The sequence below is a fragment of the Silurus meridionalis genome, chromosome 9, assembly GCF_014805685.1.
Source record: "Silurus meridionalis isolate SWU-2019-XX chromosome 9, ASM1480568v1, whole genome shotgun sequence".
Classification (NCBI taxonomy): Eukaryota; Metazoa; Chordata; class Actinopteri; order Siluriformes; family Siluridae; genus Silurus; species Silurus meridionalis.
This window is the reverse complement of record NC_060892.1, coordinates 23,248,379-23,272,048: the sequence shown is the minus strand read 5'-3', so window position 1 is coordinate 23,272,048 and position 23,670 is coordinate 23,248,379. Positions and strand designations below refer to the sequence as shown.

Genomic DNA, 23,670 nt, shown 5'->3' with positions numbered 1-23,670 from the left:
AAAATACAATGAGAAGGATTAAGGTTTACAGAGATCGTCAAAACTGTTCAATAAAAATTTTATATGTAAAATATAAATATTCAACTTGAGTAAATTTAACACAGGAAAACAAACACTGGGTTATCACCTTCACATTCGGGTTTTATACTTCAATTCAATTCAATTCATTTTTATTTGTATAGCGCTTTTAACAATGAAAATTGTCTCAAAGCAGCTTTACACAGATAATGTGGTGATTAAATGTAAATATGTTCTTTGTAAGTATGTTTGTCCCCGATGAGCAACTGTGGCAAGGAAAAACTCCCCGAGATGGCAAAGGAAGAAACCTTGAGAGGAACCAGACTCAAGAGGGAACCCATCCTCATCTGGGTTGCACCAAATGTCCATTTGAAGCATATATGCAAAGTTGCGGGGTACAGTGATGATGATCAGAAGCAAACTGCACTCCCGAGTCAGTGCAGCAGACCGCTGACACCAACTACAGTCCAATCCGTCCTCAAAAGCACCCGTTCTACTCCGGAATTACATGGAACCACCCAAGGTGTTGATGAGAGACCGTCCCGAGCTGCACAGAAGTGTGAAGATCCATGGAGGGAGAGGGGCAGGAACAGTGGTCACTGGAGCCTCAGGAGCATGTTTAACTCGACCGAGAGAGAGAGAGAGAGAGAGAGAGAGAGAGAGAGAGAGAGAGAGAGAGGGTGACGGAAGAGAAGGATATGGATTATTAAGTGTAACTATTGGTGTATGAAAGTTAATGTCACTGTGCAGTTTGGACTCCGGCAAGACTCGCTATGGCAGCATAACTAAAGAGAGAACCAGAAGGTAACACAGACATGAGGGATCTCTGGGATAAGAGGCGACCCACCACACCACCGTTCAACAAACCTGAGTGAGCGTGTGAATGTGAGGGACGACAGCATACAAATATACCAGTTCACCAAACACTCTATATCCATGCGCCCTCCAGATCTGTGCCTTTACCTAAGAAAGATCTACTGATAAAAGGCTTGACTAAATAAATAAGTTTTCAACCTCGACTTGAACACTGAGACTGTGTCCGAGTCCCGAACACTGATTGGAAGGCTGTTCCATAACTGTGGGGCTTTATAAGAGAAAGATCTGCCCCCTGCTGTAGTCTTCATTATTTGAGGAACCAACAGATAGCCAGCACCTTTTGATCTAAGTAGGCGTGGAGGATCATACTGGTACAGAAGTTCACTCAGATACTGCGGTGCGAGACCGTTAAGTGCTTTATCGTCAGTAGTAATATTTTATAATCAATGCGAGATTTGATTGGGAGCCAGTGTAGACTAATTAAAACAGGGGTGATGTGGTCATATTTCCTAGATCTAGTGAGGACCCTTGCTGCTGCATTCTGGACTAACTGAAGCTTATTTATGCACTTACTCGCACACCCAGACAGTAAGCGTTACAGTAGTCTAATCTAGAAGTAACAAAAGCATGAACTAGTTTTTCTGCATCCTGCAACGACATCATATTTCTAATCTTAGCAATATTTCTAAGGTGAAAGAAGGCGATTCTGGTGATATTATTCACGTGAGACTCAAAGGAAAGACTCGGGTCAATAATCACACCAAGGTCTTTGACAGCCGTACATGCTGAAACAGAAACACCATCCAGAGATGCTACATAATCGGAAAGTTTATTTCTAGCTGCATGTGGTCCTAGTAAAAGTACTTCTGTCTTGTCTGAGTTGAGCAGAAGAAAGTTATTAAGCATCCACTGTCTAATGTCCTTTACACACTTCTCAACATTGTTGAGCTGATCTACCTCATCTGGCTTTGCTGAAATATACAGCTGTGTGTCATCAGCATAGCAATGGAAGCGAATCCCATGTTTATGAATGATTTCACCAAGAGGCAGCATATATAAAGAGAAAAGCAGTGGGCCCAAGACAGATCCTTGAGGAACACCAAACTTTACCTCATAAAGTGTGGAGAACTCACCATTTACATCCACAAACTGATAGCGATCAGTCAAATAAGACCTGAGCTAAGAGAGCTGTTCCTTTATTCCTACAACGTTCTCAAGTCTAGCAAGCAGTATAGTTTGATCAATGGTGTCAAAAGCTGCACTAAGGTCGAGCAAAACAAGTAAGGAGACAAAACCCTGATCAGAGCCCAATAACAGGTCATTTACCACCTTAACTAGCGCCGTCTCTGTGCTATGATGAGGCCGAAATCCTGACTGATACATTTCAAAAACGTTATTCATAAGCAGATGTGAGCATAACTGCTGTGCTACAACCTTTTCTAAAATTTTGGATATAAAGGGGAGATTTGATATCGGTCTGTAGTTGGACAACTGACATGGGTCAAGGTCAGTTTTCTTAATAAGGGGGTGGATAACTGCCAGTTTGAAGGATTTAGGTACATAACCAGTGCTAATGGAAGAGTTAATTATTTTTAAAACAGGTTTGATTACCTCTGAAGCTATCAGTTTAAAGAAACTTGTAGAAAATATATATTATACTCCAGCCGTATTTTGTGCATTTAGGTTTTCCAGGTCTGGGTTGATACTTTTCTTCACATTTATATTTTATTATATCATTTTCTTTGTACAGTATAGCAGGATTTGTAATTCCATGTGGTATTTCAGGGGCCACACATTCTATATCTGCAACAACGACCAAAAATATTTTAATTATATAGTAATAGATACAAACAGATAACAAAACCAACAAGTTTTTTTTTATTTATGAAACAGTAACAATTTCTTTCAACAAAAATTTTCAACCTTTAAAAAACTTGTTCTTTTTTGTCAAATATATATTTGCAGTAAAATGAACTAAGCAAACCACCAGGAAGTTAAACTGAATGAAAATGCATCCTTGAGACATAACATTAGCATATTTAAAAATCACTTTTCTGCACATTGTCATATTGAATCATTCCTGTACTGCATTCTATAAAATATATTTTTTGGTTAAACATACTTAATGATGGCTCTTATTAGGGCTTATTGTCTTAATTATAATTTTTATCACTAATTATTGTTAAATAAAAGAATTGTAAGAAATATTATTATTTAAAAAGAAATTTATATGCAGCCTTACCTTGACTTTTGACATGGGTAAATGAAAAGACCCAAAAAGCAACAAAGAAGATTTTGGAAACCTCTTGCATAGTGGATCCCATCCCTAAGAGATTTGTAACATAGGGATTACTGTGATACTCCTTTTTGACAGTGGATCAGTGAAGGTCCTTTGTTAATCATTTATCAGAGCTGACGCAGCTCTTTGTACACATTGAGAGTAGTGTTTAAAAAATGTTTTATTTGAATATTGTTATACTTAGATAAAGGAGATAATTGTATAATATTGCAGTTTTGAGAAGAGTGTTTTCTTTTTAAGTAATAAGAAAGCCAATATATACAGATATTGTCTTTAACAAGGGATGGTTTGTCATCTTGTAGTCAATATAGACATGTTTACATTCTTAATTACAATAGAGAACTGTTATAGATAAAGCAAATGATTATATTACAGCTTTTATAAATTAAAAGTATATGTAATGTACTATTTTATACTTTCTGGAGAGTTCTATATCATGTATTTGTTTGTTTCTAAAAAAAAGGGGTTTTAAATAACATATAAATCTAATATTCATTTAAATATGAGCACAGATGTCACAAAAATGTATATGTAAATAAAGGGTCAATCCTTTCACTGGCCTTATGGGCAGTGTATCAGCACAGTCCAGTAAATGGTCACATGATTTACAAAAAAAAGGTGTTTTTTTTGTTTATTTAGGAAGAGATAAGCATAAATAGACTACAGGCATTTGGACATTTTGTGATCTGGGACAAATAAGAAGGCACACTTTGCTATGTTTGGATAAATAAAATCCTTTACTACTGTTTTTCTATCAATACCTATAGGACTAATTTATTAATAACCAACATTAACATTTTAACTAATTAACAATTAATTGAATTTAACCAAATAGTAATAGTCCAGTAAATGGTCACATGATTTACAAAAAAGGTGTTTTTTTTTTATTTAGGAAGAGATAAGCATAAATAGACTACAGGCATTTGGACATTTTGTAATCTGGGACAAATGAGAAGGCACACTTTGCTATGTTTGGATAAATAAAATCCTTTACTACTGTTTTTCTATCAATACATTTAAGACTAATTTATTAATAACCAACAATAACATTTGAACTAATTAACAATTAATTGAATTTAACCAAATATTAATAGTCTAATATTAAGAGTATTTCCTTTTTATTATTAAGTGTAATGACAATAGGAATGTGTCAGCATCCGGACATTTTTTGCGTTCGTTTTTGCTTTGGCCACCAGATGCCGCCACTGGGCACTTATCTCCCTACTGGGCCCTAGCCCCTAACTGTTTAATGTCTCCCAACTGCTCCTTGTTAGGGTTGTCTATTCAAGTTGCCCCTTTTGCCTTGGTCTGGGTTGGTTCATTATATTTGTCTTCACTTTTGTTGTGGTACAGTCATCAGTGTATTTGTCATTATTTTTGTTGTGGTACAGTCATCAGTGTATTTGTCATTATTTTTGTTGTGGTATCTTCTGTCTTGATATTGGTCTTAGTATTTGTCTGTCTTGATACGTGCATGAAACTGGATATGTGTGAGTTTGTTTGATCTGTTTTAGTGTTTTTCTATTTTGTTTGATTTCTTTGTCTGCTGTTTTCTCGAGTTTTCCCTAGCCTCCTGGTTGCTCCTGTTTTTCCTAGCCTCCTGGTGTCTCTTAGCTTCTCCTGTCTTCTTTAGTCTCCTGTCTTCTCTGTTCTCCCATCTTCCCAAGTCTCCTGTCTTCTCTAGGCTCCTGGCTTTTCTGTTCTCCCGAGATTTCACTAGCCTCCTGGTTTCTCCTGTTTTCCCTAGCCTCCTGGTTTCTCCTGTCTTCTCTGGCCTCCGGTCTTCTCTGTTCTTCCGAGTCTTCCCTAATCTCCTGTCTTCTGTAGGCGCCTGGCTTTTCTGTTCTCCCGAGTCTTCCCTGTTCTTCCAAGTCTTCTCCAGTCTCCTCGAGTCTCCTGGATTTTCCGTTTTCCCCAGTCTCCTCGAGTTTCCTGGCTTTTCTGTTCTCCCGAGTTTTCCCCAGTCTCCTCAAGTCTCCTGGCTTTTCTGTTTTCCCAAGTTTTTCCCAGTCTCCTGGCTTATCCGTTCTCCCGAGTTTTCCCCAAGCCTCCGGTCTTCTCAAGTCTCTTGTTACCTTCTGTCTTCCTGAGTTTCTTCATCCTGTTTAGTCATCTCTTATTTGTATTTGTCATGTGTTTGTTTTTTGTATTGATAAACACACTCTGCCTGTTATATTTTTGGTTCTCTTTTTGCATATCTCGAGTGTGTCTCTGCAGTTGGGTTCCAATGCCTCCCGTGGCAATTTATTGTGCAATATTTTGTGAATTACTGCAAGAGAATATTTCGACTTTAAGACTGCCAAATACAACGTTCACACATCATTACTTCCTTTTATAAACGGGACCCTACATATTAGGGTCCTTTTGCCAAACTGATCTGCCTGATTCTTCCTAATAGTCTAAAACTGCTTGGAGCTTCTACTGTGAACCTAAAAAATGAATTTAAAAGACATCAGTGTACTCTTTTGATATTTAGAAATAGTAAGATGCTTACAGTAAGTAACAGAACTTGAACTATCAGGCATTGCAAGTTATATTAAATTATAGTGTATAGGTGGAAAAGACTGCTGCGATTTTCAGTGTTCTAAAATTGAGATCTGATCGAGATGTTTTATAAATTATTTTATAATGAAATGGGTTCTTATAGGAGAAATTCATAAACACGCTGATATAATGTGTTTTACTGTGTTTTATTGCATTTGTACAATTGAATTTTTTGCCTTTGTAACATCCTGGGTATAAATGTTCAAATCAGCTCAAATCGTAAAAAAAAAACCCACCACATTTGTCTATGTTTATTTATATATTTTTAATTGTAAAATCTAATTTTGTTTATTTATTCCTCAATTTTGGTTTTGTGATGCAATAGAAAATTGCATAAATAAAGCTATGTTTCACTACACATTGTTCATGGATATAATAAAGAAAATAAATAAAAAACAATTTGAATTATAGTAAAATGCATTTCATATGAACAAAGGTTAAATATTGACGTCATTTTTTTTACTACATTATTTCAAACTCATTATTAGCTACTTATATTCGAACATCAATGAATGACTTGTTAATGTATCAACAGTATGGCTTTTATTATAAAGTTGTACCATCAAATTGCATTTGATGGTTTAAAGCAGTATGAAGAACATGCACAGACATGAGAAGAGGCCATTTATGTTTCACTACACATTGTTCATGGATATAATAAAGAAAATAAATAAAAAACAATTTGAATTATAGTAAAATGCATTTCATATGAACAAAGGTTAAATATTGACGTCATTTTTTTTACTACATTATTTCAAACTCATTATTAGCTACTTATATTCGAACATCAATGAATGACTTGTTAATGTATCAACAGTATGGCTTTTATTATAAAGTTGTACCATCAAATTGCATTTGATGGTTTAAAGCAGTATGAAGAACATGCACAGACATGGGAAGAGGCCATTTATGTTTCACTATTATCTAACAGATATCAATTCAATCCTATTGTAACAATGGTCACTGTCTCAAAGCAGCCATAAATAGATTGCAGGTATAAAGTTCACGATTAGAAATGAGTCTTCATACATTTAATACCTTGTAAATGTATTGCAAGGAAATCCTCCCTGAGACGTTATGAGAAAAATCATTGAGAGGAACCAGACTCAGAAAGGAACTCGTCTTCATCTACTGTATATAACACCGAATGTCTATTCATTATAGTTCCTTCATTGTCGAGATTATCAGCAGTTCCCTGATTGACACGAATGCAAAGCTGTTTATAGCAATTTAGGCACCTAAGCAAAGAAATTTCGTCTCTGACACATCTGACATGCATTTCCTTTGTAGCTGAGACATTCCACTTGGTTAATGCAGTTCAGAGCTTTATTGCTGTCCAGTGATTGGGGGATGATTGGTAATGAAAGAGAGGTGAATGATGCAATCACTCTGTAGGATATTAGCAGGGAATTATCCCGGGGCATGATGTTAAATGTATTATAGCCTGTGTCATGCAATTTCTACCTACTTTCCTCACACTTTCCTCAAGCTGCAATTTCTCATGAGCTTTGAGTAGGGGTCTTCTGGTTGGAGATTTGGAATTGCAAGTTGTGACCATACAACCAAAATACTGTAACATATACTGACACATACCAGAGCAATCAGTATGTGTCATTTGTAATTCAGATGATCGATAAATATTCGGGTTGAATACTTTTGCAAGGCACCAATATATTATATTATTAAACACAGAAATGTTGCATTTGTACTGTAAAAAGAATAAGAATCACCTATTCTTAGATATGTTATAATATATATAATATATATAATATATATATAAGTTTAAAAAAATAAAATTGATCGGAGATAAAGTATTCAGTAAAATTTAAGGTTACATTCAATTAATGCAGTTCTAGAATTCCGCAAAAATCTTTTTGTGCAAATTGCACCAGTTGTCAAAATAAAACATGTTGACATTGTCTGGGAAATTGAATGCAAGTAGCAATCATAGTGAAGGTAAATAAGCTTCCTTAAGCAGCAGGTGGCTAGGTGGTATTAGTGGTATATCTTATTAGTATCTATTAAAAAGGCCAACATAACTTGAGGTAATACGCAATTTTCTAATTCTGAAGGTAGCTTCAATTTGAAGCTCATATAGTTAACCTTTCTAACACATAGCCACAACAGTTGTGTGGATCAGTCACAAATACCAAAGACAGAGAGGGATCCCTCTCTCTGGGAGAGGGGTAAAAGTTCTAACTCACAAAAGAGGGCTTTTGTACAAAAGATGGCCACTTTTGAGCAAAGTCCAATTAAATAGATATATAAATGTCACCATCATAAATTGCTGAGGGCATTTATGTTTTTCCCAGCTTAAATACAACCTATTAATATAGAGGTTATTAATATATAATTCACACTCTAACACGGGTGATATGGTGCAGTTTCCTGTTTAAATAAATAAATAAAAAATTAAGGCTATTGGTAACAGTAATTCTGACTTAATAGAACAGCACAGAGAAGTGCAATTTTACTAGACAATGAAAGTATTTCTTTAAAAAAACTGGGATGTTAATTTTTTATTTAGTACTGGTTTGCATTTGTATTTTACTAATAAATCCTGCACTCTAATCCACAAGTCTGTCAATTGTGTCAACTGAACTATAGGTGTACCTTCACATCTGGGAAAAGGGTGTCTCCAATTTCCATCATTTGAACAGAAAACGTCTCTAGGTTATGGACGTAACCGTAGTTCCCTGAGGGAACGAGACACTGTGCCAAAACGCTTTGGGAACGCCCCACATTGTCCACGCTCTGAATCACATGTAAAATCCTGCCAATAGGGGCACCCCGCAGACCAGGCCGTAGAGGCTGCCATACTATGGGTCGAATGAGCCTTGACTTCAAATGGGGTGGGAAGACCAGAGGACTAATAACCAACCAAAATCGCATCCACCATCCATATACTGAGAGCCTGCATACTGGCAGGAAAACCTTTCTCATGACGGCCATAGCAGACAAACAGTTTCTCTGACCTCAGTCAAGTACTTATCCAGTGCTCGCACTGGACACAGTTGAATCTGCTTCTCCTGGTCTGGAACTAGAAAGGGAGGAGGGCAGAATGCCTGCAACACAACAGGTCGTGAGGGAGCCGTAGGGATCTTAGGTACATACCCAGCACTAGAGTAGAGGAACGCACTGCCATGCCAGGGGTAAACTCCAGGAGAGACGGGGCCACAGACAGGGCATTTAGGTCCCCAAACCTTTTAAGGGAGGACATTGAGAAAAGGAAGACGGTCTTAACCGAACAGGTACCTAAGGGCCACCTCGGCCAAAGGCTGGAAGGGGGCTCGGATAGAGCCGCCAACACGACAGGCAAATCTCACACAGGCACTCTGGAACGTGTCATGACAGGGTGTTTCCCTAGCAACTGCAGAACAGCCCCAACCGGGCAGTTGAGTGGGTCAAACTTGTGGTGCCTACACCACGTGTAGAACAGCTGCCATTTAGCGGCATAAAACCTCCTTGTGGAGGGAGCTCTGGAATGGAGAATGGTCTCAACTACGACAGTAGAGAGACCAGCTGCTAGAAGTCACAGCTTCTATAACTCAGGGGTGAACCAGGGTTCCCCTGGCCTGTGAGAGGAGATTCCCTTCCGGGAGAAATATCCCAAGGAGGTCCTTAGAGAAGGGACAGCAGGTCCACAAACCACGGTCTGCCTGGCCAACAGGGTTCTACCAGGAGGAGACGTACTCCATCCTGGTGGATTCTCACCAGAACTCCCGGGAGCAGCGCGATGGGAGGGAAGGCGTACAGACGAAGGCTTCTGCTCTCCAATTCAACCAGCCCGGGATGTGAACGGCTCTCAGTGAAAGAAGTTTCTTTTGGGACCACAGGAGGATCCGGTATGCTAGCCTGTACAGGGGGTGAATCGAAGACCCCCATGGTGACCACTTAGGTCTCAGAGGAGCTTCTGCGGAGCTTGGAGGTGAGACGTCACCTTCTGAGGAGCTTGGAGGCGAGATGTCGCCTTCTCAGGTGCTTGGAGGCGAGACGTCGCCTTCTGAGGAGCTTGGATGCGAGACATCACTTTCTGAGGAGCTTGGAGGCAAGATGTCGCCTTCTGGGGAGTGTGGAAGCGAGACGTCGCCTTCTAAGGAGTTTGGGGACAATGTTCTGGTCTTGTCATGGTCTCCTTTTTGCGGCCTGCTGGCGGTAAGGCGATCCCTTGGAAGCCAGGCGGCGCAACAACATCCTTTTCATAGCCAGGCAACAGTACAACGTCCGTTTCGCAGCCAGCCAGCGATACGATGTCTTTTTGGCCCCCGGGCGGCGTTATGATGTCCTCTTCGGGGCCGGGCGGCGTTACGACACCCTCGGAAAAACACTGGAGCGGAGCGGCACCCTCGGCAGAACACTGGAACGAAGCGACACCCTCGGCGGAACACTGGCGCAGAGCGCCACCCTCGGCGGGACACTGGAGCGAAGCAGTGCCCTCAGCGGAACACTGGAGCGGAGACACGCGCTTGGAGGAACACTGGAGTGGAGAGACGCGCTCGGAGGAATACTGAAGCTGAGCGGTGGTATGCTGGAATGGAGCAGCGCTCAGCGGGACGCTGGACCGGAGCGGCACGCTTGGCGGGATGCTGGACGGAACAAGGGTTGCCCTCGTTCACGCTCCACACTCTCCAGGCCCCAGAAAGAGTCCCCCCAGACAGGAGAGAAATGCAGAATGTGATTTTGGCTCGTTCAGAGGGAAATTGGGATGAATGCAAATCCACATACATGCCGGCGCTCCGTAAAATCCGCCCCACTCAACCATTTCGCCGGAGAAGCGAGCCAGAAATTCCATTGAGCTCTCTGAGGTGCTCCGGAGCCGGCGAGCATGATCCAGGATGAGCGGTAGCGGGTTTACGGAAAAAATCCGATGCAGAAACGGGTTGCTGATCCACCGCGCCAGAGCGATTTTCTTTTCTTTATAAAGGTCAGACCTTCTGTCAGGGTTGTGACCGTGAGTCGGAAGCTGAAGTAATGCTATCATGCTTCCACGAAACGGATATAATCCACAGAACGTAAGTAATTCACTGAAAGTAAGCAATCCTGAACGTAAGTGAATCCACTGTGTTGTTTTTTTGTTAATTTTGCTAGCTTAGGGATTTTCAATTTAGAGGTAATGTATTATGTGTTACTGGCCAGAGCACCCCCTTTAAGAAGGTAGCGGATGGTAGGTAAGACGTGACTGAGGGAAGCATCATGACATGCAACTTAAAGTGCGGTCCGTGAAAATATTGTCTGACATGAAACCGTGGCGCAAATAAAGCTGGGGACTATAGAATAAGTAAATGTATGAATAGTGTATGAATATTGTGTGTGTTCTTTAAGACAATGCTCATTGTTAAAAGTGCTATACAAATAATAAAAAAAAAATTTTAATTGAAATGGGCTAAATGATTACAATATATTTAGACGGAATGACCAGAAAGGTAAAGTACTAAAAACAGGTTTGCCATTCATTCTTGTATTCAAAACTGATCATTATTTTCTTTAAATGTTAGCAAACTAACTCATCTTTCTCTCACAAAAGAGAAAGTGAGTCGTTTACATTTGTGCACTTAAATTGTGGACCACTGTCAACTGTGCAACGTAGGGGATTAGGTTTTTCTGTTGTCTGCTAATCTGCCTGTTTGACTTTTTTCTAAATGGGATCCTTGTTAGCATGATATGCCAAGAACATGTGGTTGGATGTTTGCAGGACTTGAATACTGAATTTATCCAAAACAGTATCCTCTGTGGTTAATGATTGTGTGTTAGTCCACACAAGTTGCCCGCATGACGGCCTATAACATTTACGGAATCGACACTGTACATATATAAAGCCCAACTTCTGTCCTTTCAAAGCCCTGGGAATAATGATTGTGTCATTTTATCTTTGAAGATCTTTAGCTGATTTTCTTTTGACTTGTGTGCATATTATATAGATTATTTGTTTATTACATTTATTTTAATTAACTGTATGTTTTGGTATAGTGCTCATTTCAGGAAATTAACACAAAACATAAGTTTAAGAAAATAAAATAAAAGATAACTTAAAATATGACTTAAATTTATCTTGCTTGAGGAATAATTTGTGGATGCATCACATTATTAGAGTTAACAGTTTGATTTTACCAACTGAAGGACATAAATAAGTAAAAAAGATGCATTTCTCCTCTGATATAGCCTATTATACGTATCATGCATTTAATTCTTCATAGGATCTGCTGATTTTCCGTGATTTGTAGTTTGAACTAAGCAAGCACTATGTTATACTTAAAAATATACTCCAGCTTAGTTTATGAATTAATAAAAAAATATAAATATATAAATAAAAAATAATGTTCTGTCCTGATGACAAACATTATCTTTGATTTAGATACTTGATGATTTAGTGATCACTTGGTGTCCATTTCCTGGATATGATACTGTTATAATTAATTGTGTCAGATTTATAAAAATAAAATGGCCTCAGACTGAAGTTCCAGATTTTTTTGATGTTCTTACATGAATAAATGATGACATATTGTGATTACAGGTGAGACTGTTAGAAATTGCTGGTGATATTTATATTGACCTTTAATTATTATCGCACAAAAAATAGTCAGAATCATCTTAGGTCTGAATAGCAATATGCACAATGTTGGTAAAAACTTATTACTAAATACACTTCATGTACCACTGAATATGGCACCTTCTGTGTAAGATGGCCTGTAATATTTTCCAAGAAAAGAATGATAAACAGCTAAAAAATATTTTTTTTATTATTATGTTTTTATTGACTTACTATAATACTTATGAAATGACAAAACCTGTTAAAGTAGAACATTATATGTCTTATTTTGGAAACTACATATCCTTAAAAAAACATGAAAAGTGTCATATTAGACAAATACAGTATGATTGAGACTATAATGATCATAATATATAATAATAATATATAATAATAAATATTTTTTCTAAAAACAAATTCAAATTAATTTTCAATCAATCAATCAATCAATTAATCAATCAATCAATTCCATTAAAGCACTTTAGCTACAAATATATTTTTGATCTGTTTATGAAATATTTTCGATTGACCATTATTTATGTACATTTCTTTGACTTCAGCAATGATTGTTCCTTGAGTAATGTTTCAATTTCCGATGGATTCTAAAATGAAATGGACAGGATACATTTTCAGTTTGTAGTTATTAATAATTGTAAGTATTGCTATCCATAAAGAGTAAGATTACATTTCTGCAAATTTAAATCTAGATTTGATGGTTATAACAGTAATTACTTTACAAAAGATTTATTTCAGAATGACTATTTGCTACTCACATTGAAGACATCGTGGGTAAATCCATTGTCCTGCAGAGCATGTGGCTTCGGGGCCATTTTCAAAGTAAAATCCTTCTTTACACTTGTATAGTATTGTGCTGCCTTCCTGATAGTACGCCTTTAGATTTCCTTTTTTTAAAATGCCATTATTTATTTGTCGCTCAGGGTCTGGACATTTAGGGTTTTGAGCCACTATAACAAACACCAAATATTTAACAAATTTAAACACGTATTTATTGTTTATATATATATATATATATATATATATATATATATATATATATATATATATATATATATATATATACAATAACGTCTCAAGGTTACGAACGTAACCCTAGTTCCCCGAGGGAACGAGACGCTGCATCGAAACGCTATGGGAACGCCCCTGCGTGATCACACTCTGAACCACGTGTGAAATCTAGCCAATAGGCAAGCCGTGACATCATAGAAAGGCGACGTCGCGTAAACCAGGAAGCTACAAGATGGCTGTGCGGTGGTAGCGACATTAGCTTCTGCAAAGAGAGAAGGTAAGCGCCGCAGGGATGCAGGGAGTGTGGCACGGAGACGCAGCGTCTCGTTCCCTCTGGGAACTAGGGTTACGTTCGTAACTTTAAAACGTTCCCCTTCAGGAACTCGAGCTGCGTCGAAACGCTATGGGAACGAGTGTCCAATCACGCCCCACTGACCAGACCCTGCCGAAAGAGTGAGGGCCTCGGCACCAGCACGCAGGACAGAGGAGCCCGGGGTGGCTCCGAGGTCGAGGCCATAGAACCTGACGAAGGTCAGCGGGGTGGACCAACCCGCAGCATCACAGACGTCCCGGAGTGACACTCATGTGGACCCGGCTGCAGAGGCCGCCACACTCCGGCAGGGCGAGCCCTGACCGGGGACCAGGACTCGCAGCCGAACAACTGCACCGACCACTTCCAAGGACTCGTCCTGTGGAGATAAGCACCCAGTGCTCGCACTGGACACAGCCGGATCTCGTAACCCCTGGTCGGGGGCTATAACAGAGGAGGGCAGAATGCCTGTAACACGACACATCGTGTGGGAGCACCCAGCCTCGTGTAAGAACACTCTGGCCATGCCAGGGGGCAACTCCAGGTGGGACGAGGCAACTGCCAAGTCCCAGACAGGCACTCTGAGTCGTGTCCCGGGCCACAGCCTCCGGGCGCCGCGGAGGAAACGCGTCACCAATGGGACCTACCCAGCAAACACGGAAACCCTCCGGGTCGAAGGGGTTAACCCTGCGGCAAACTGTACCTGCAAAAACACCAGAACTGAACCGACCGGGCAGTCATCTGGGTCCAAGTCATGGTGCTCACACCGTGACGCGAACAGTCGCCATCGTGCGGCGTACGACCTCCTCATGGAGGGAGCTCTGGAGTGGAGAGGGGCCTCTACTACCTCGGTAGAGAGAACAGCCGCTACAAACCGTGCCCCCTCAGGGGCCACAGTCTCCACAACACCGGGCGGGGGTGAACCAGGGTTCCGCCCGCCAACAAGGTGCTACCCAGAGGAGACAGACTCCCTACCGGCGAACCTATCCCAGAACTCCCGAGAGCAGCGCAATCGGGGGAAAGGCGTACAGGCGTAGCCTCGGCCAAGACCTTCCCACGGCAGCCACTGTCTCGACAGGGCGTCTGCTCAGACATCCAACCGTCCCGGGATGTAACCGGCTCTAAATGAGAGGAGTTCGTCCCGGGACCACAAGAGGACCTCCTGCGCCCGTTGCTTGCAAGGGCGAGACCGGAGGTCCCCCCGGTGGTCGATGTGCGAGACCACCGCAGTATTGTCCGAGCGGACCAACACATAGCGATCTCTAAGGACTGGGAGAAAGTGTTGTAACCCCAACAACACTGCCAGCACCTCCCGCAACCTATGTGCCACAAGAGACGCGGGCCGCTCCACAGACCCTGGGCGGAGTGGCCACTCATGACCGCTCCCCACCCCGTGATGGAAGCATCCGTCGTTAGCATTACGCGACGACAAGGAGTCCCTAAAACGGGGCCTCGGGACAGAACGTAAGGTTCTACCATGCAACCAAGGCTCAAACAGCACACCGTGAGACCTTGATGTGACGATACAGACTCCCTCAGGGGGAGAACCCTTCTGCCCCGGAGCCACCACTGGAGGGGCCACATGCGGACGCTGCAGACATGAGACCCAGCAGCCTCTGGAACTGCCTCACAGTGACTAGGCGGCCTGCCCCAACCCTCCTGACTGCAGTGAGCATGACTACAAACCGGGCGGGAGACAACCGTGCCCGCAACTCGGCCGAGTCCCACACCACGCTGGGAAAGTGGCCCTCCGCGCTGGGAAAAGTACAGACTACCCGGCGTCTCAGTCCGAACTCCAGTACCTTCATGCAGGCGGGAACAGCACCTCAATGCCAAACCGCCAGGTGCTCTAACGAGCCACCATCAACCAATCGCTGATATAATACAGAATGCGGATGCCCTGAAGCCGCAGCGGGGTCAGTGCTGCATTCACGCACTCTGTAAAGGCACGGGGTGAGGGCGCTAGGCCGCACGGAAGGACCGATATTGGTAAGCTTCGCCCCGAAAGCAACCTCAGGAACCTCCCGTGCGCGGTGAAGGACGGCTGCATGGGAGCCCGCAACCTCCAGATCTAGCGTATGACAAATCAGTCCTTGGACTTGACCTGAGACACGACCTCTCTAAATGAGAAACCTGAACCCGAGCCTCAAAAGTGAGTGGTTCAAGTAGCGGAGATCCAGAATGGGATGCAACCCACCGTCCTTCTTCGGAACAACGAAGCACGGGCTGTAGCAGCCTGACTCGCAAACTGAGGGGGGGAACCACCTCGATGGCCCCTTTCCCCAGGAGTGTGCGCACTTCCTGTTCCAGGACCAGAGCCTGCACGGGTCCCACCAGGGTGGGACACACCCCGTCGAGCCGGGGAGGAGAAGATGCGAACCGAATCACGCAGCCCTTCTCCACAGTACGCAGGACCCCCGAGAGACTCCAGACAGCCCTACAGACAGAAAGTCTCCACAGGGAGAACCAACCCCTCGGGGCTGGCCCCCGACCCACTCAGAGCGGCTGGAGCGGTGCTCTGCAGCCGACCACACCTCCTGAGAGGTGGCGGAACCCCCCGTCCGCAGCGATCATACGGGCGGAATACGGGGAGCAAACCGCTGGAGAAGCTGCGCCCTGAACACGACCTGTGGCAGGGCTAACAGACAGTCCTCTTGAACCCGAACGGCAGGAGCAGCGTACTACGGCCCTGGAAGCCCCCTGAGAGGCGGCGGATGACTCTCATCCGCAACGAACTGTCGGGCGGAAATAAGGGAGTTAACCGCTAGAGGGAGGCAGCGTCCTGAACACCCTGTGGCAGGGCCGACAGACCGGCCTCCCGGTGGTGCCAGGGAGGGACGAGCACTGTAGCATGAGGCGCACACCGCCCTCCAAGATGCAAGCCATCAGGCCTATGCACCACAGCCCGTTCACTAGAGGCGAGGACGACCCTCAGGCCGTCCAGCCCCTCCTCGGGCCTAGAGAGTCGCCAGGGGCCCCTAGGACCTCCCCGCGGAGTCGGGTGGCAACACTGTCTCACCGGGCTATCTCGCTGTGCCTGGACGTACCAGGGCGCGGCTGCCGCCGAGCAGCCCCATCGGAGCAGCAAGGAACTACCACTGAAATGCCACCGCGGTCTCCTGAACCCGCCAGCAATCGCCCTTACCCACAGCGTCACCAGGTCAGGCCAGGAGGGACACCATGACGCTCAGAAGGAAGCTCGCATCATCCCCCATAGCAGGCCAGCCTGGTATGCCTGCAACACACTCTTCGTGTGGAAGCAACCTGTAGCCTGACCTGCAGCGAAGCGCTACCCACCAGAGCCAAGCGGCGCTTCGTAGGCAAACCGATAGCCGTCACAGATGCAACACTCGGGGAGAGATAGCTAGCTAGCGTCTCTACCACAAGCGGCAACGTCCCGTAGCCACGCCACGCAGCTCCAATAACATTCGCGCACAGCGAAAGAACATCGGAAAAGCACGCGCGTCCACGGGCCTCCCAGGACCCAGACACCTCGGTGTGCAGATCAGGGGAGGCGCTGAGGCTGTGACACAGTGCAGGAAACGCACAACCAGCTCACTGGTGCGCGCTGCTCCTGCCACACGACCGGCCAAGCTAATCCAGCTCGGACCCGGCCCGTGCCACAACCTCAAGGAGCTCCATATACAGCACAGGCTGTGAGGAGTCCGCAGGCTCGCCAGCATCCACCAGCTCATCCTCCTCGGAGAGAGAGACATGTAATGCTGCGCCGCCCGCACCGGGAGAAGAAGCAGCCGCCAGGCATGCTTCCCCTAATTTCCCGAAATTTATTCCACCTCGGAGGAAGAAATACGGAGCACCGCGTCACACACACCGGGAAAAGAACCGATACCAAACGAGCGCAATCCCCAGGGGATGGGAGCTCGGCTAGCAGCCGGGAGCGCATAGCCACACGGCTAAATGGTAACAGCCGATACCATCGAGAGCCAAAGCCGCGAGGAAGAACGCTCACCTCGGAGAGCGCTCCCCGAAAATTTACCCACCTAGGAGGAAGAATACGGAGCACCGCGTCACACACACCGGAGAAGGAACCGCCAAACGAGCGCAATCCCCGGGGAACGGGAGCTCGCCTTGCAGCCGGGAGCGCATAGCCGCACGGCTAAAATGCTAACAACCGATACCCTCGAGAGCCGACTAAGCACGCTCCTAAGCTAAGCAAACAACACATCGGCTGCGTGTCACCCCCCCCGAAATGAATCGGGGCAAGCAGGAGACACGCAGACGGAATTTTGCCTGCATATAAGCTCATGACTGCACAGATAACACACTCAAAGCGCTTACCTGAACGAGCAGAAGCTAATGTCGCTACCACCGCACAGCCATCTTGTAGCTTCCTGGTTTACGCGACGTCGCCTGTCTATGACGTCACGGCTTGCCTATTGGCTAGATTTCACACGTGGTTCAGAGCGTGGTCACGCAGGGGCGTTCCCATAGCGTTTCGACGCAGCTCGAGTTCCTGAAGGGGAACTCACATACAACACACACTATATATAAGTTTAAGCAAAAAAGTACATATTAATAATGTAAAAATATTAAGTCATTATGGGTATTCTGTCATATTGAAATTGAATAAATCTAATAGTTTCACAAAATAACTCAGATTTAAATTATTAAGGAATGAATGAACGTTTTTTCTTAGTACTAACATAATAAAACGTGCTATTAGATTTTCATAATAAGTATTTAAAATGAATAATTAAATTATAGGTTCAACCAGGGTTTTTTGTATAAAAAGAAAAAAGCAATGAATTGAAATACCTAGAACAAGAACATACATAAGACAATTATAAAGTTTATTTAAAGATTAGTTTAATTTTAGCTGTATGAAATGATTTTAAAGCAAAAACTAAATACAAAATTAGCAGACTATTACTCCAAATCTTTGCTCAGGACTATTAATTTAATCTACTTGAGTGCTAATCTCCAGGTTATACCTATGATTTCCTTAACTAACTTTGCTTACTGTTTCATGGGCAGCAAGAACTTATATTATTTAATAAGTACAACCAGTAGATCAGAAGAATCCTGGTTGAGTCAAACTTTTTCCATTTGAGTGAATTGATTTTATTTATTTGCCACAACAAAATCATCAATGTTCTATATCCCTTAACTACATGTTTCTTTAAACAAATAATTACTGAAGCATTTGAAACTGTTCTAAAAAGAATACATCCTTCCATTAGCACTGGTTCCAAAAATTATATCATAGCTGGTATGCTCATACCTGCATAACATAGGTGTACCATTTATGAAATGTACCAGTGAGGATTCAAGGCTTATTATAGCCCAGAGACAGCACTAGGTAAAGTGAAAAAAAGGCCTGCTATTGACTTCTGGTCAGGGCCATGTCTCCTTGCCTGTATTGTTTGAACCTAGTGCAGCTTTTGACACCAGTAATCATAATGTTCTCCCTGCTAGACTAGAAAATGTTAGGCCCACTTACTTGTCTGCATAGTCTTGAATATGAATTAACTTTTGATCTGTTATGATCCACTTAAATCAAAAAGTGCAGGATATTTATTTACATGCCTACCCTACATTAGATTCAGATGTCAAAAAAACAAAAACATTGGATGCATGCCTGATGTGGGCTTTGCAAAACAAATTTAAATATCCATTGAAACTCTACACCACCCAGTTTCCACTGCTGACCCTGACCTAGTGTGAAGCGGACAGGGTACAAAATTCTGTGCCAGCTTTCACACTATCCATCTCACAACCTAAATTTTTATAATGGTAAATACAGTGTTGGACAGTGTTGGACTAGTAACGCATTACTATAACGAAGGTACTTTTGACAGTAACTAATACTGTAACGTGTTACATTTTAAATAAAGTAACTCTGTTACCGTTACCGTATGGTGCGTTACCCGTTACTTTTTTAAATGAATTAATTCCGGCTGAAGTGTAGACTACAGTCTAACCTGTTTACAGCAGAGACGCATTGTAGGATTGGTGGATGAACCACTGTAAACACGAAGAAGACGCACTGTGGGCGTGTCTCCGTTTATTCAGGTCTGTGCGGCAGTAATGGCGAGTCGAGGCGCCATTTGACTTTTTAGTCAAATGTAAGCTCTGTCTATCTGTTTCGAAGCTCGTATCTACTGCGATAGCAGCACCTCCAGAAACTTCATGCCTCGATGAAGCTAGAAGCTAACCCGGTGTTCTGTTCTACATTGTTGATAGTTTTCATACTTAAGCTGTGAAAGAACATTTTTAAGAGCTCAACACAACAGCTTTTATGATGCAGAAGCCACTTTAGTTTTTATTCAGCTTGTTTTGTTATTTATTTCAGAAATCCTTGTGATATATTCAGTTTGTGCTGGTCTGACTTAAATAAAATAGTGTTTAAAAATTACTTTGTGTTTAAGTGAGTTTTGTGTTTGTATAGACCATAACACATAAAAGGGCATTAATGGGAACATTAAAGAAAGTTATTTAAAAAAGTAACTAAAAAGTTAATTTTAACAGTGACTTGATATATACAGTATATATATATATATACACATACTGTATATATCAAGTCAAGTCAAGAGGCTTTTATTTTTTAAATCTATATTCTTAATCTTATATATATATAAATGAGTTGCTACTTACATGGTATACATTGTGGGTAATCCCATTTTCCTCTGAAACATGTGGCTTGGGGCCCATTTTCAAAGTTATAGCCTGCTTTACACTTGTACTGTACTGTGGCACCTTCCAGATAGTATGCCCTTTGATATGCTCTATACAGAAATGCGTTATTTATTTGTCTCTCGGGCTTTGGGCATTTAACGTTTTCAACAACTATAATCAACATAAAATCCAAGTTAAAATAAACATTCAGAAAAAAATGTTAAACAGTGATAATAATTATACAATATTATGATAAGGAAAGACTCTCAAATTGCTGTAAAATATCAATGATGAGTGTAAATTCAAATCAGGACCTAAATGTTTATCAAAGCCAAGTACTTTTTTTTTTTTGTTTGAAAAACCATGGTTGGTTTGGTTAGTAAAATGGATAGTGTATATATTTTTCAACAATGACAATTTGCTACTCACACATTATGCATTGTGGGTAATCCCATTTTCCTCTGAAACATGTGGCTTGGGGCCCATTTTCAAAGTTATAGCCTGCTTTACACTTGTACTGTACTGTGGCACCTTCCAGATAGTATGCTTTTGGATGAATTCTCTTTATAATTGCATTATTTATTTCTTGCTCTGGGTTTGGGCATCTAAGAGTTTCAACTACTGTAATAAACATCAAATCAGCATGAAAACGTTAATGAAAAAAAAACAGCAATATTAATTATAATAAATATAATTTATATATAGATTACTAGTAGTACACATATCAATAGTAGTAGTAGCAATAATAATACAAATAGAAATGCTACTACTACTCATACTCCTTCTACTAATTATAATAATATACATAAAGACATCATGATTCATGGTTCATGAATCTAGATAAAGAAATGGGTAGCAGGGTGTGAGATGATGGGAGTGTTTTTTTCTTTTTGTTGGTTTCTGACTCACATGGTATGCATTGTGGGTAATTCCATTTTCCTCCAGTGCATGTGGCTAGGGGCCCATTTTCCAAGTAATACCCCTCTTTGCACTTGTATTGTACTGCGCCACCTTCCTGATAGTACGCCTTCAGATTTATTCTCCTCAGAATTGCATTATTTATCACTCGTTTAGGGTCTCGACATCTAAGATTTTCACCCACTATAAAAGAAAACCCACAATCATTATAAGGTTAACATATATGTACAGTCAACAAATTGTTAAAGACCTTGCAATAATGAATATATTTTATTATGAATATAGTAATCTAAATTTCAGAAACATTAATGTTAAGTATACAACACAATCAAAACCAAATCAGGATTTGGATGTATAATTAAGTCAATGTACACCTGTTTTTTTTTTTTTGTTTGTTTTGTATCGTTTTTTTCACTAGGCTGTAACTAAACTTCAAAATGTCAAAGGTGTGACCATTTAAGATGATCATATATTTGGTAATAAATGATGGAAGGTGTGGTGCCAATGCTAAAGTTTAGTGCTGGGATATTACTAAACATATAAAGTGCTGTATTTCATTTAGTTTAATTTTTCTTAAGAAGCTCAGATGATATGCATTGTGGGTAAACCCATGTTCCTGCAAAACATGCCATTTAGGGTCCATTTTCAAATTAATAGCCTGCTTTACACTTGTACTGTACTGTGTTGCCTTTTTGAAAGTATGCCTTCAGATTTGTTTTCTTCAGAATTGCATTATTTTTTTTTTTGCTCAGGATCAAGGAATCTAAGGTTTCCACCCACAATAATCAAAATGCCAAATCATCAACAAGTTAACATATACAGTCAGAAACATGTTAATGTCAAAACAATATTATTATTATTATTATTATTATTATTATTATTATTATTATTACTACTACTACCACTACTTCTCCAATTACTTGAGTGCGATAGTTGGCATGGCACCAATGCTGAAGTCCTGTGCTGGAATACTGCTAAGCATATTAAGTGCTGTTTTGTGCTTTGTTTGGTTGTTTAGATTTTTTTCTTGACAATAATGGTTTGCTACTTACATGATATGCATTGTGGGTAATCCCATTTTCCTGCTAAACATGTGGCTTGGAGCCCATTTTCAAAGTAATAGCCTGCTTTACACTTGTATTGTACTGTGCTGCCTTCCTGATATTATTTCTTCAGATTTGCTCTTTCAAAATGGCATTATTTATTTGTCGCTCAGGGTCTGGGCATCTAAGATTTTCATCAACTGTAATAAACATCAAATCAAACAAGTTAATAAATAAAGTCAAGAAAATGTTTAGGTAAAAACGGTAATATAATAATAATAATAATAATAATAATAATAATAATAATAATAATATATATATATATATATATATATATATATATATATATATATATATATATATATATATATATACACACAAAATGGAACCTCGATACTCGCGACCTTGGCACTCATGACCTTGACACTTTTCATTTGGAACTGGAGTAAGAGTAACTCGCGAAAAAATCTGATCAAAAGTTTGGAATAACATTTCAAAACAGAGTTTGCACTGATAAATTACATAAAATTGAAAAAAAAAAAAAAACTATTTGATTATTAAATGTATTATTTATTTAAAGTAGTAAATAAAACATGTTGTTGATTTTACAGTACATCTACAATTCCCCTTCAAAATCATCTGTAGTAGAGAGTCTAAACCTCGCGTCAATAATTAAGTGTGGCTGAATTAAAAGATGTTGGAGACTCCACTAGTGCTGTTACAAAAGCTTATTGTTTTAATGCAGAGCCTTTGCCATGAAGTTCTGTCTAACAAATAAACAGCTATTAAAATACTGTAAATATGATCTTTTGATGAAGCCACTTTTTAATGTAAACCTGATCTTCATATCTAATTTTTAAACATAATCTATTTGTGTTTTTTATTTATTTAGCTTTTTGTGTCCTTCTGGTATCTTTAAAATAACTACTTAAAAAGTAAAAAAAAAAAAAATCATTTTTTGTATTAATGAGTTATAATGCAGGATAAAGTAGGGCTTGAGTGTACAAACACTTGGAAAGTCTGTACCATAATCAGGGGAAAATTGTTGTATAAGTCTTATATACATCAGACAATACACATTTTAATGACAATAAATAAAATAGAAATATTATTCTTACCATCATATGCTGAGGTATAAACACTGGCCCAGAAAAACAGATACAGGACAACAAGACTTGGCTCCATTGTTCTTGTTTAGTAGGTTAACTCAGGCATTATAATCTAAAAACATTAGTCAGGGTTAAAATTTCCCACCTTGAACACACCCATTTCTGCACACGTCTTTGTAGGGCTTACTGTAAATATAATTGCTATGATGGAAAATAAATTATTTCGTAAGACTGTTTATGTTGTTTCGTATAACTGTTCTTGACATTGTACACAAGTAACCATGACCTCCAGGTGTGTTCTGGAGAAAAAAGCACAAAGTGATTTTTGAAACAATGTAGAATAAAAAAATTAAAAACACAAATTAAAAGCACATTAAAAACACAGATCATAAAACTATGATTTATAGCATTACAACATTGACAGT

The 23,670-nt window shown here is 40.9% G+C and overlaps 2 protein-coding genes across 7 annotated transcripts in view; both read right to left on the bottom strand.

The window, feature by feature from the left end:
- LOC124391113 (complement factor H-like) overlaps nucleotides 1-23,670 on the bottom strand; it is a 56,155-nt gene that overhangs the window by 791 nt on the left and 31,694 nt on the right. For both annotated transcript variants that reach the window (XM_046857467.1, XM_046857470.1), the window contains exons 13-14: nucleotides 2,494-2,637; nucleotides 128-148 (exon numbers count right to left, since the gene is read on the bottom strand). In XM_046857467.1, the coding sequence (XP_046713423.1) occupies nucleotides 128-148; nucleotides 2,494-2,637 (165 nt within the window). The remainder of the gene's footprint in view (nucleotides 1-127; nucleotides 149-2,493; nucleotides 2,638-23,670) is intronic.
- On the bottom strand, nucleotides 12,672-23,389 carry LOC124391115 (complement factor H-like). Of its 5 annotated transcripts, none has more exons than XR_006926907.1 (6): nucleotides 22,146-22,355; nucleotides 21,085-21,276; nucleotides 20,605-20,796; nucleotides 20,155-20,346; nucleotides 12,977-13,168; nucleotides 12,672-12,805 (listed from the first exon to the last, which is right to left on the bottom strand). XR_006926907.1 is itself a non-coding variant. In XM_046857473.1 (6 exons), coding segments are annotated over exons 1-6 (834 nt in total). In that variant the 5' UTR covers nucleotides 23,322-23,389; the 3' UTR covers nucleotides 12,672-12,803. The 5 variants fall into 5 exon arrangements, 4 of the variants coding, with proteins under 4 accessions (XP_046713429.1, XP_046713428.1, XP_046713430.1 ...); XM_046857473.1 differs by lacking the exon at nucleotides 22,146-22,355 and adding an exon at nucleotides 23,255-23,389 and having other exon boundaries at nucleotides 20,605-20,793; XM_046857472.1 differs by lacking the exon at nucleotides 22,146-22,355 and adding an exon at nucleotides 23,255-23,385.